Below are 10,706 nucleotides of genomic sequence, written 5' to 3'. Positions count from 1 at the left end.
GGGCCTGGGGGTCTGGATGGACATCAGGCTGAACTGCACTTAGCAGTGCACCACTGCAGCAAGCAGATCCTGGGTTGCATCCTCAGGGGCATTGCTAGCAGGGACAGAAACTTGACCATCCCACCCTGCTTGGTGCATTTCAGGCCACACCTGGAGTACTGTGTCTAGTTCTGCTCCAGGCAGTTCCAAAAAATTGTGGACAACTGGAGAGCATCCAAACTAAGGCCATAAAGGTGATCAAAGGCTCAAGAACACGCACTGAAGAAAGACTGAAGGACTTTGTTTTTTTCTGGAGAAGCTCAGGGGGACCTTATCACAGTATTGTGGTACTTACAGAGTGGCTACAATGATGGAGGCTCTCTCTTCACAAGAAGACAAAAAACAAGTGTTAAGTTGTACCAGCAGAGCTTTTGTCTTGATATAGGGAACTTTTGCCCAGTGAGAACAACCAATCACTGCAAAAACCATTCCTCAGGGAGCTCCAATTGTAGGTTTTCAAGATGGTGTTGGACAGGGTGTTAGATTATCTCATCATGGTTCCCTTTACTATGAAAGGTTGGACCAGATGATCTTTCAGCACTCTTCCACCTGGTGCTGTCCTATGGTTCTATGATTCTATAAAGGTGTGTGCTGCTATACTACACAGACTTCAGTAAAACAAAAGCTGGTCAGCAACAGAGAATTCCAATAGCACTGTTTTCCATACTATTTATAATAAAAGTGTTAATTATGCATGCTTTGAAAGACTTTCTACATGAAGGAAAGTTGTAGGCAGCTGGGGACTGGTCTCTTCTCCCAGACAACCAGGGACAGGATGCGAGGACTTACTCTTAAACTGCACCAGAACTTGTTGTTATTGTTTCACAGAAATGGTGATTAGACATTGGAATGGACTGCCCAGGGAGGTGGTGGAGTCACCGTCCCTGAAGGTGTTTAAAGAAAGGCCATGCATTAGCACCATGGTGTTCAATCATAGGTTGAACTCAGTGATCTCAAGTCTTTTCCAACCGAATTGATTCTGTGATTTTGTAACAGTAAAACAATGATGATGGAATTTAGAGTTGTCCCCCTTTCCACTGTGTCACATTCTTTCACAGCCCAGGCCCGTGTTACTCCGCACTTCTCAATGACATCGTCACTCAGCACCTTTATCCCGAGGCGCGGCGCTCCCGCACCGCAGCGTCCCGAGCCGGCAGGGTCACCCGTGCACCTTTAAACCACCGCCACACCGGGCTCTCGCCCTAACCACCCCCGCCTTGTCCCCAGCCGTCGGTGCCACCGCCGCGGGACTGACGGCGGCGGGGAAGCGTGCTCCCGGGCCGGGCGCTGACCGCGGTGACGCCGTGTCACCTCCCCGCCCACCGTGTGACGAGCGCTGCCGGGTCACGCCCGGCCAATGGTTCCCGCGGCTCCGCCAGCGTCACCGGCAGGGCGCGCGCCCCGCGGCAGAGGCGGAGCGCTGCCGGCACTCCCGCGTCCCGCGGCCACGCGCGCGCTGCTCCTCCGCTCTATGGTCACCGTACAGATCCACGGCGGTGGCGGATCTATACTGGGACGGCGGCGGCCGTGGCGCCGTGGGGAACATGGCGACGCTGGTGCTGGATAACGGCGCCTACAACGCCAAGATCGGCTACAGCCACGCGAACGTCAGGTGAGAGGCCGGGACGGGGCGGGGCGGGCGTTGGGCGTCCCCTCACGGCTTCACCACCGCCGCCGCCGCTCTCCGCCGGCCCCGCTCCCCGCGCCCCACGGCCGCTCACCGGCGCGCGGGCGCGCAGCGCGCTTGCGCTCGTTGCGGAGGGGCGCGGCCTGGCCCCGCCCCGCCCCTGCGGCGGCTGCGGGCCCGCCCCTGCGGCGCTCGCCGCGCTGCGCTCTGTGCCCCTCTGTCACACCGTGCACCTGTGTGTCACACCGTGCCCCGCTGTGTCACACCGTGCCCCTCTGTGTCACACCGTGCCCCGCCGTGTCACACCGTGCCCCTCTGTGTCACACCGTGCACCTGTGTGTCACACCGTGCCCCTCTGTGTCACACTGTGCACCTCTGTGTCACACCGTGCTCCTCTGTGTCACACCGTGCACCTGTGTGTCACACCGTGCCCCGCCGTGTCACACCGTGCCCCGCCGTGTCACACCGTGCCCCCCTCTGTGTCACACCGTGCCCCACCGGCCGGCGTGGGGGGAGAGCCCCTGGCGCTCTTCCTGCTGTGCAGGGGGTGGCGGAGGTGGGGGGTGGTATTTGGTTTTCCAAAAAGTGTCTCGTCTGTACTGGAGTTGTCAGAAATTAAAGATTTCCCTCACGACTGGCTCCAGCTAATGGACTAAAGCCAAAATACATCAGCAAAAATATTATTGAAAGTACACTGTTTATGAAAGTGGCTTAAAGAAAGTGAATGTGTCTCATACCATGTTTAATAGGAAACTTCCCAATCTTTTCCAGCGTTATTCCCAACTGTCAATTCAGGTCAAAGACTGCACGCTTGAAAACCTTTACGGCAAATCAACTGGATGAAATTAAGGATCCCTCTGGTCTTTTTTATATTCTTCCCTTTCAGAAAGTAAGTAAGATATCTTCAGTTTAACATTGAAGCCCAATGTGAATTGTTCTAAGGAATAGTTTTCATACTGTATGTCCCAACTGCGGGTTATATGTGGTATCGTACAAGAATCAGTCAGCAGTGTGAAGTTTAACAGTCATAGAAGTGTTTAGGTTGAAAAAGACCTTTAAGATCATCAAGTCCAAAAGTTAACCCTGCACTGTCCATGTCCCTCAGTGCACATCTGCACATCTTCTAAATACCTCCAGGGGTGGTGATGCAGCCAGTTCCCTGGGCAGCCTCTGCCAGTAGTTGACGGCCCTGTTGGTGAGAAAATATTTCTAGTCTAAAATTCTCTGGTGCAACTTAAGGACATTCTCCCTGGTCCTGTCACTTGTTACCTCGGAGAAGAGACAAAACCACCACATCACTACAACCTCTTTTCAGGTCACTGCAGAGAGCAATAAGGTCCCCCTTGAGCCTCCATTTCTCCAGGCTAGACAGCCTCCCTCAGCTGGTCCTCACAGGATTTGTTCTCTGAACCCCTCACCAGCTTTGTTGCCCTTCTCTGGACTTGCTTCAGTCCTTCAAAATGTCTTTCTTGTTGGGAGGGAGCCAAAACTGAAAGAAGGAGTCAAGGGGTGGCCTCGCCAGTGCCTGGTGCAGAAGGGCAATCCCTGCCCTGATCCTGCTGGCCACTCTATTGCTGATACAGGCCAGGGTACTCTTGGCCTTCTTGGCCACCTGGGCACACGCTGGCTCATGCTCAGTGGTTGCCAACCAGCATCCCCAGGTCCTTTTCCACTGGGCAATGTCCCAGCTATTCTGCCCCAAGCCAGCAGTGCTGCATGGGCTTTTATGATCCAAGTGCAGGACCCTACCCTTGGCCTCGCTGAACATGAGAAGATTGTCCTCAGTCCATCAATCCAGCCCATCCAGAAATCTTTACAGAGCTTTTCTACCCTCCAGCAGATCAACAGTCCTACCCAACTTAGTGCTTTCTGTGAACTTGTTGAGGGTACACCTGATTCCCTTGCCCAGATTGTTGATCACAGGGACCCCAGTACTGAGCACTGGGGAACACCACTGGTGATGGGATGCCAAGTGGATGTGGCACCATTCAGCACCACTCTCTGGACTGGATATCCAGCCAGTCTTTTACCCAGCAAAGAGTTCATCCACCCAAGGCATGAGCAGCCAGCTTCTCCAGAGAATGCTGTGAGAACTGCTGTCAAAGACTTTACTGACTTTGGTAAAGCCCATGTAGACAACATTCACATCCATTCCCTTCTCCAATCAGTGGGGCACCTTGTCATAGGAGAACAACAAGTTAGTCAAGCTGCATGCTGACCAGACCTGATCACTTGTATGTCCCCTACATGCTGGGTGGTGGCACTCCAGGTAATCTGCTCCGTAATCTGCTTCCCTGGCACTGAGGAAGACTGACAAATTTATGACAAAACCAATAATGTATACAGAAAACATCATGTACATTGTTTTTGTAGTGCAGTAATCAATGTATCAATGGGGAATATTTGTAACATACCTTAATCCTATGTAACATTTACTCCTTAGCCTAAAAATGTAAATTTGGATATTTTAGCTCTCAATTTTGTAATATTACCAGTCTCAATTGTTGACTGTTTTTTTAAAGTATGTTTTTTTTTTTCTAAATAGTGTAAATTTGTTTCTAAATTCCTACAGGGTTACTTGGTGAACTGGGATGTTCAGAGACAGGTTTGGGATTATCTCTTTGGAAAAGAAATGTATCAAGTAAGAGTCTTTTCTTAACTGCATATTTTGTGTAGATTAAATACTGACTAATGGAATTAACAAATATTAAGTAGAACAAGTGATCTTACTGTTCTTTTTGAAAGTGCCTTCAATTAGAAATCACAGGGATTTATGTTTTTGCAAACGTTTTTGAGTTCTGGTGTAGAATTTTGAAAATTATTTAAATTTTTTAGTCTTGTAGGTATGTACTGAGTGCAGCTCACATAAGAAATTCATATCAATATAATTAAGGGGTCAAATTAATAAAAATTAATCACAGACAGATACAATGTAGTTAAGAGATCAAGAAATAGTAAATGTAAAAGGGAAGGATGAGCTGGGTCAGTAGGCCAAAATACATACACATTTAGTAATCATCTTTGGCTAGCCATTTTCTACCTCTGAATAACTTAAATGTATAAAATATAAATATCTGATGCTTTATTTTTTTTCATATCACACAAGCTGGATTTAGCACAGGAAGTGTATTAAGACTTTCTTTTAATTTTTTTCTTTTAAAAATATTATGTTTTCTGGAAATGCTTGAGTTTTTTCCAACACCTGCGTACTGAGAATGAAAGTAATCCCTCAAATCAACTTAGTCTCTGTACATTTTTATATTTAAAATATAAAGTGCTGGCTTTTGATACATAAATTCCATTTTCATTTTGGAACTGTATTCAATGTAATTATGGTTTTGAGAATTTGTTTTTAATTCTTCTTCACAAGTGAAGACTACAGAGAGATACAGCTGGTAATGTTTTTAGGGCCATATCCAGTTATGATTGAAGTAACCATATTAAGTCCTCTCTAACAGAGTGTTTTAGATACTGGTAAACATGGAAAATCCAGGATCCTTTGCTGGCCTCAGTAGAGGCCACTGGGAGTTTTATTATTGTTTCTTCACTGTACAGGGCTTTGGTTATTAGACAAGTAATCTGTGGTGCAAGTGCTGAGCTGTCAAGGAGAGTTATTTTTCTGTAGCTGACAGGATTAGTGTAAAGTATTTTACATTAAAATTGTAGTGTTCCTTTGTGGTGTCTCTTTAGAATGTTGGATTACAATTTGTAAGGATGGAAACAGAATCAGGATATGTATGAAAGTGTTGCCTTCTATTATGTTTTTTACCCATTAATTAGATAAATTTGTATCACTGATCATGAAGCCCTTAAAAAGCTAAAACATTCTAAGTCTAGCTTCTACAAACAGATATGGCAGATGGTAATCATGACTTCAGATTCACATGACCTTCCAGTGCTGCAAAAGATGGTAAGGGATTTTTATTTAATTTTTACCTTTTATGTACTGACAATCTTAATATGTTTTTTATAGGTGGATTTTGTAGATACCAATATAATTATTACCGAACCTTATTTTAACTTCACTTCAATACAAGAATCTATGAATGAAATTCTATTTGAAGAATATCAATTTCAAGCAGTTCTTAGAGTAAATGGTGAGTATGTCTCCTTCCAGTTTGCATTTATGTATTTTGAAGCTTAACTCTTTAAATAAATGAATTAGCAAGCACACATGCACACACACATATATATAGTAAAAAATATTACTTCAGTTGCTTCCTGGCTCTTGAGTAAAAGTGGATTAAACATTTTAAAAATTATATCTTTTACAAATTCCAGCTGTAGTCTTGTATTACTTCCTAAAGAGTGTCATGGTATATAAGGACAGGAAATTTGAGGAGAGTAAGGATGACAGAAATAACAGATGGATTTTGGAACAGGATAACATTTAAAGAATTCTACTAAAACTTTGCATGAAGTCTTTGATAGCTTTCCTTTTTTAGGGGGGTAGGATTGGTTTTTTGTTTGGTTTTGTTATGTGTTAGCAAATAAAATACAGCATTATGATTATGAAATGTATGGTGTTTCAAAGGGAATGTGTAAACAACCATACCACCCTTCTGATAGGTAACTGGACACAGGATACTCCTTTTGATAAGTTTGATAAGTTTGTAGCATGATCAGTGTGATTAGACTTTAGAGGAAATGGAACATGGACTGGAATTCCTGAAAAATATTAAATAGGACCATATATAACAATTTTATCCTCTGCCAAAATGAATTAATGCAGTGGCTGTATTACTATGTATTGAGGTCTTGAAAGTCTGTCAAAGGCATGTAAAATATGAAGCAAGTACACCTTCATATCACTGTGAATTCTAAATGTTCATAAAAAAAAGGAATTCAATCTTTTGTATTTCAGCTGGAGCTCTTAGTGCACACAGGTATTTCCGGGATAATCCATCTGAGCTGTGTTGTATCATCGTGGATAGCGGATACTCTTTTACCCACATTGTACCTTACTGCAGAAGTAAAAAGAAAAAAGAGGCAATCATCAGGTATACTGCAGTATGTATTTTCTAGAAGAACTGCTTGCTGTGCCTGAAGTTAATAATGACAGAATTCCTCATGCTTTTCTTTTTCTGTAGGATTAATGTTGGAGGGAAACTCTTAACCAACCATCTAAAGGAGATCATCTCTTACAGGTAAAGAATCCTAATTTTCACTCTGAAACTTGGTATGAAATGAGCTAGAAGTTTATGGGGTATTCTTACTGGTTCTGTGAATTTTAGATTAATTGCTGTTTAAAGGAGAAGGGAATTTTTTGTCTGTTATAATCTGCTAGCTACCATCTTGACCTTAAGATCAAGATGAATTAAGATTGAAGAATTAGGCTGTTATTTTTCAAAGTGCCAGTGTTTTTGAAGTTGTTGAGGTTACCTGTTCACAATTATACAAGTCTTAACATATTTTCTGAGTAGATCATCAGTCAGTTTGATGACTGATTGTATCAATACTGAAAAATAAAATGCAGTAGGATCAACCTTTCATTGGGATCCTTCAGCTTCGAAGTATATCTAGGTAAAGGTCTTTACCAAAGAGCTACTGGCAGGATTACAGCTGTGCTTGTTAGCAAGACAGTGGGCAAATGCAGGTTGATGTATTTACTGAACTGTGAAACAGGACAATATTAAGCTCCAGTAGGCCAGGAATGCTTTTGTAAATTGAATGCAAGTTTAGATATTGAGACAGTAGCTTCCTGTGGCTGAAAAACAATGGTTGCTCAGTTCCAGAGCAAAACTGGACAGGAAAGGGAACACTTAATTATTCTCAAACTTCTGTGGTTTTGGTTTTTGTTGTTCACAGGCAGCTACATGTTATGGATGAAACACATGTAATTAATCAAGTGAAAGAAGATGTGTGTTATGTTTCTCAAGACTTTTACAAAGACATGGACATTGCCAAGTATGTATGCGATGGTACTAAATGTAGAATAACCTGTTTGTACAAACAAAACTATACTCTTATCAGAAAACTTTCCAGTTAAGTTAAAGAAGTCCTGTTAGTATAAAATAGCTGGAACTTAGAACTTGTTTTTTATTCTGTTGAATTTTACATTCTTTTTCAGATTGAAAGGAGAGGAAAATACTGTAATGGTAGATTATGTTTTGCCAGACTTCAGCACAATCAAAAAAGGATTTTGTAAGGTAATAATAATTCTGAAGTTTTTTGGCTGTTTCCTGCACAAGTCTAGTGGAGAGGTTAAAAATACTCCCTTTTTTCTAATACTGTACTGTAGCATCTTTCTTGCTATGCATTAATTGGTAAAGTTTTTCCTCAGTAAATTGGGATGACAACAAAATACTGTTTTTTTAGCATAGCATTTTATGTTCTATTATTTAACAGTTTTAGCTTTCTCTGTTTGTGCTCTGGCATATAACTTATCCATATCATTATTAAGATTTTGAACATTAAGTTAGGAAATGTTTTCTCTGCTTTGATGGGTTTTTTTGTAAGTTTCTCTGAATTACATTTAAACACCCCAATAAGGTTGAAAGTTCAATGTTATAGAAGAGCCTGAAATATCAGTGAAGACAGTTTAACAGTTTTATCTCATTTACTGAGCCAGCCATAGTTTTGAAAGCAGTCCTATACTTTAAGGCTACTCTCATGCCTACCTAGCTTTATTTTGCTTTGGGCAAAACTGCAGTTGGTAAGAGCAAAGTCACTTCAGATTTAAAACTGGAGTATGCATTATTTTTAAAAGAGTTGCTGCTAGATAATATGACAATGGCAGCATACACTGCCTACCTCTGCAGGACATGAAATAGATCAGCTGAATTTTCTAGGATGTGATTTCTTTTCTTAAGCAGTGGATACTATTCATGTCTTTAATTTAGCCAAGGGAAGAGATGGTGTTAAGTGGAAAATACAAGACCGGTGAACAAATACTTCGTCTAACAAATGAAAGATTTGCAGTTCCAGAAATACTTTTCCATCCTTCGGATATTGGTATTCAAGAGATGGGAATTCCTGAAGCCATTGTTTATTCTATTCAGAATTTACCTGAAGGTATATCCTGAAAGTATTTGGAAAAAGACAGGGGAGTGGGAGAAGGAGGGATGTTGTAATGGCTTGGTTTAATTTGGTGTGAAACTGACCAAAAGTCAGTAATTTAAGCATCAAAGAGTAAAACCTTTCTGATTGCTGTTTGTCAGAAGTAATACTAAGGCTTTCATTTCATAGATTATGTATAGGTAATTATTATTACAAAGAAGATTTTCATAGGTTTTATGATGCCATGTTAATATGGCAGCATTTAGGCTATTAATGTAGTCTTAAAAAGCCCTCGTTTAAAATCCCTCTTGAAAGGGGAATTGTGTTGGTGATTGTGAAATTTAATAAATACAAGAAAACAGTAGTTATCAAAGCCAAATTCTGAAATCAGAGAGAACATAGGGTGATTGATCACCTTCTCATATTTCTATTTAACTGATATGCTGTTTAGATGATCATAAGTTTTTTGTATGCATATTTCTTACTTCTTTTTAAATTCATAACAAAATTGGAAAAATTACCACCTTTAATCTTTAGATTTATGTTCCATCTCTTAACTACATATTTACATAATTATTTTACAGAAATGCAGCCTCATTTCTTCAAGAACATAGTTCTGACTGGGGGAAACACCCTTTTTCCAGGCTTCAGAGATCGGGTTTATTCTGAAGTTAGATGTCTTACGCCAACTGACTATGATGTTTCCGTTGTTCTTCCTGAAAAGTAAGTCCTAAACTAATAAATAGAAGGGGCTTTATCTTTCTAGCAGAACAAACAATGAAGTAGGGTTTCTTTTGCTGATTAAGAAGGTAGATTGAGTAAAGGCAGTAATTTAAATATTAAGTGAACAAAAATTGTGCAAAAAGGATGTTTTAAATCAGTGTACGCATCTATATTTATATGGCTTTCAGACAAGCCATATAAACTAGCGATCACCTTTTTGCTCTGTACTTTACGTAATAAAGTTAAGGAATTGTTTTTAGAGTCAGCCTTTTTACTGCAAACAGATAAATAAGACTGTATTGTAAGTATGTAAGATTAGAACTTGGTGTTTTACTTAGAATTTTCAGCATCTGAATGCTGCCTTGTCATTATCAATATACCACTTCAGGGGTTAGAAGGGGTAACATCTTTACAGAAAGAGTGGAGACAAAACAAGTATATTTTGAATATACCAAAAAAAGTCTACTTTTAAAAAAGTATTTTTAAGGAGTATTTTTAAATACTATTAAAGAATTACTATCTGTGCAAAGTAAATACAAAGCATATCCATGTTGTTCCCTCTTCACACCTGCCTTCAAAGAGGCCCCTTTTTAAAACCCAAGTCAGCTAGCCCTGCTAAAGTTTCAGACTTTGTTTCATAACTTCTCTGGAGCTGGATGGTTTGATTTAGCAATCAAATATGTAGTTTAAATAGGTATGGCTAAATAAAAGTCTTGGAAATCATCACTGCATATTTCTATTTTAAATGAATCTATAGAGGAGTAATAATAACTTTCGTTTTCCAGCCCTATCACTTATTCTTGGGAAGGTGGGAAGCTCATTTCTGAAAATGATGATTTTGAAGACATGATAGTAACTAGAGAAGACTATGAAGAACATGGACACAATATCTGTGAAGAAAAATTTGATATATAGGTAGCATAGTTGGATATGTTGTTATTCCATTGATTTACTTAGAATGGAATTCTTTGAACTACAACCCCTTTTCCATCAGCTAGGATTGTGTTTTAGCTTTCCTGTATTGAATTGGGTTGAGAAAAAATAATTTTAAGAGTTTAGAAATAAAGTTTTACAAGCGTAATACTATGAAGTAATATGTTCACTGTAATTTCCTTATGTTTGTATCTTTTCTGATAGCTTCATTGTATTTTTATTGCAGAACACCTCAGTGCATGAGGCAATAAAAATACCAAGTACTTGTATTGGTGTGATGCTAATACACAGTGAGAAGAAATGGGTTTGATTTTTCTTTTTCAAAATGAGTATTATTCTAACTCACATATTCCACTAAAAGGGCATTAAATGTATCTCAGAAGTA

At 40.5% G+C, this 10,706-nt stretch overlaps 1 protein-coding gene across 1 annotated transcript; it reads left to right on the top strand.

Annotated features, from left to right (window-relative positions):
- Positions 1–1,420: 1,420 nt before the first annotated feature.
- Positions 1,421–10,706, top strand: ACTR6 (actin related protein 6). Its single transcript, XM_054631404.2, has 11 exons — positions 1,421–1,651; positions 2,438–2,555; positions 4,239–4,307; positions 5,640–5,763; positions 6,531–6,666; positions 6,757–6,813; positions 7,475–7,573; positions 7,737–7,815; positions 8,509–8,680; positions 9,250–9,388; positions 10,174–10,706. The coding sequence occupies exons 1-11, from the start codon at positions 1,584–1,586 to the stop codon at positions 10,301–10,303; spliced, it is 1,191 nt and encodes a 396-aa protein (XP_054487379.1). The 5' UTR covers positions 1,421–1,583; the 3' UTR covers positions 10,304–10,706.

Source organism: Agelaius phoeniceus, chromosome 5, assembly GCF_051311805.1.
Source record: "Agelaius phoeniceus isolate bAgePho1 chromosome 5, bAgePho1.hap1, whole genome shotgun sequence".
Taxonomy (NCBI): Eukaryota; Metazoa; Chordata; class Aves; order Passeriformes; family Icteridae; genus Agelaius; species Agelaius phoeniceus.
Note: the sequence above shows the minus strand (reverse complement) of the source record. Positions and strands in the feature narration are given on the sequence as shown.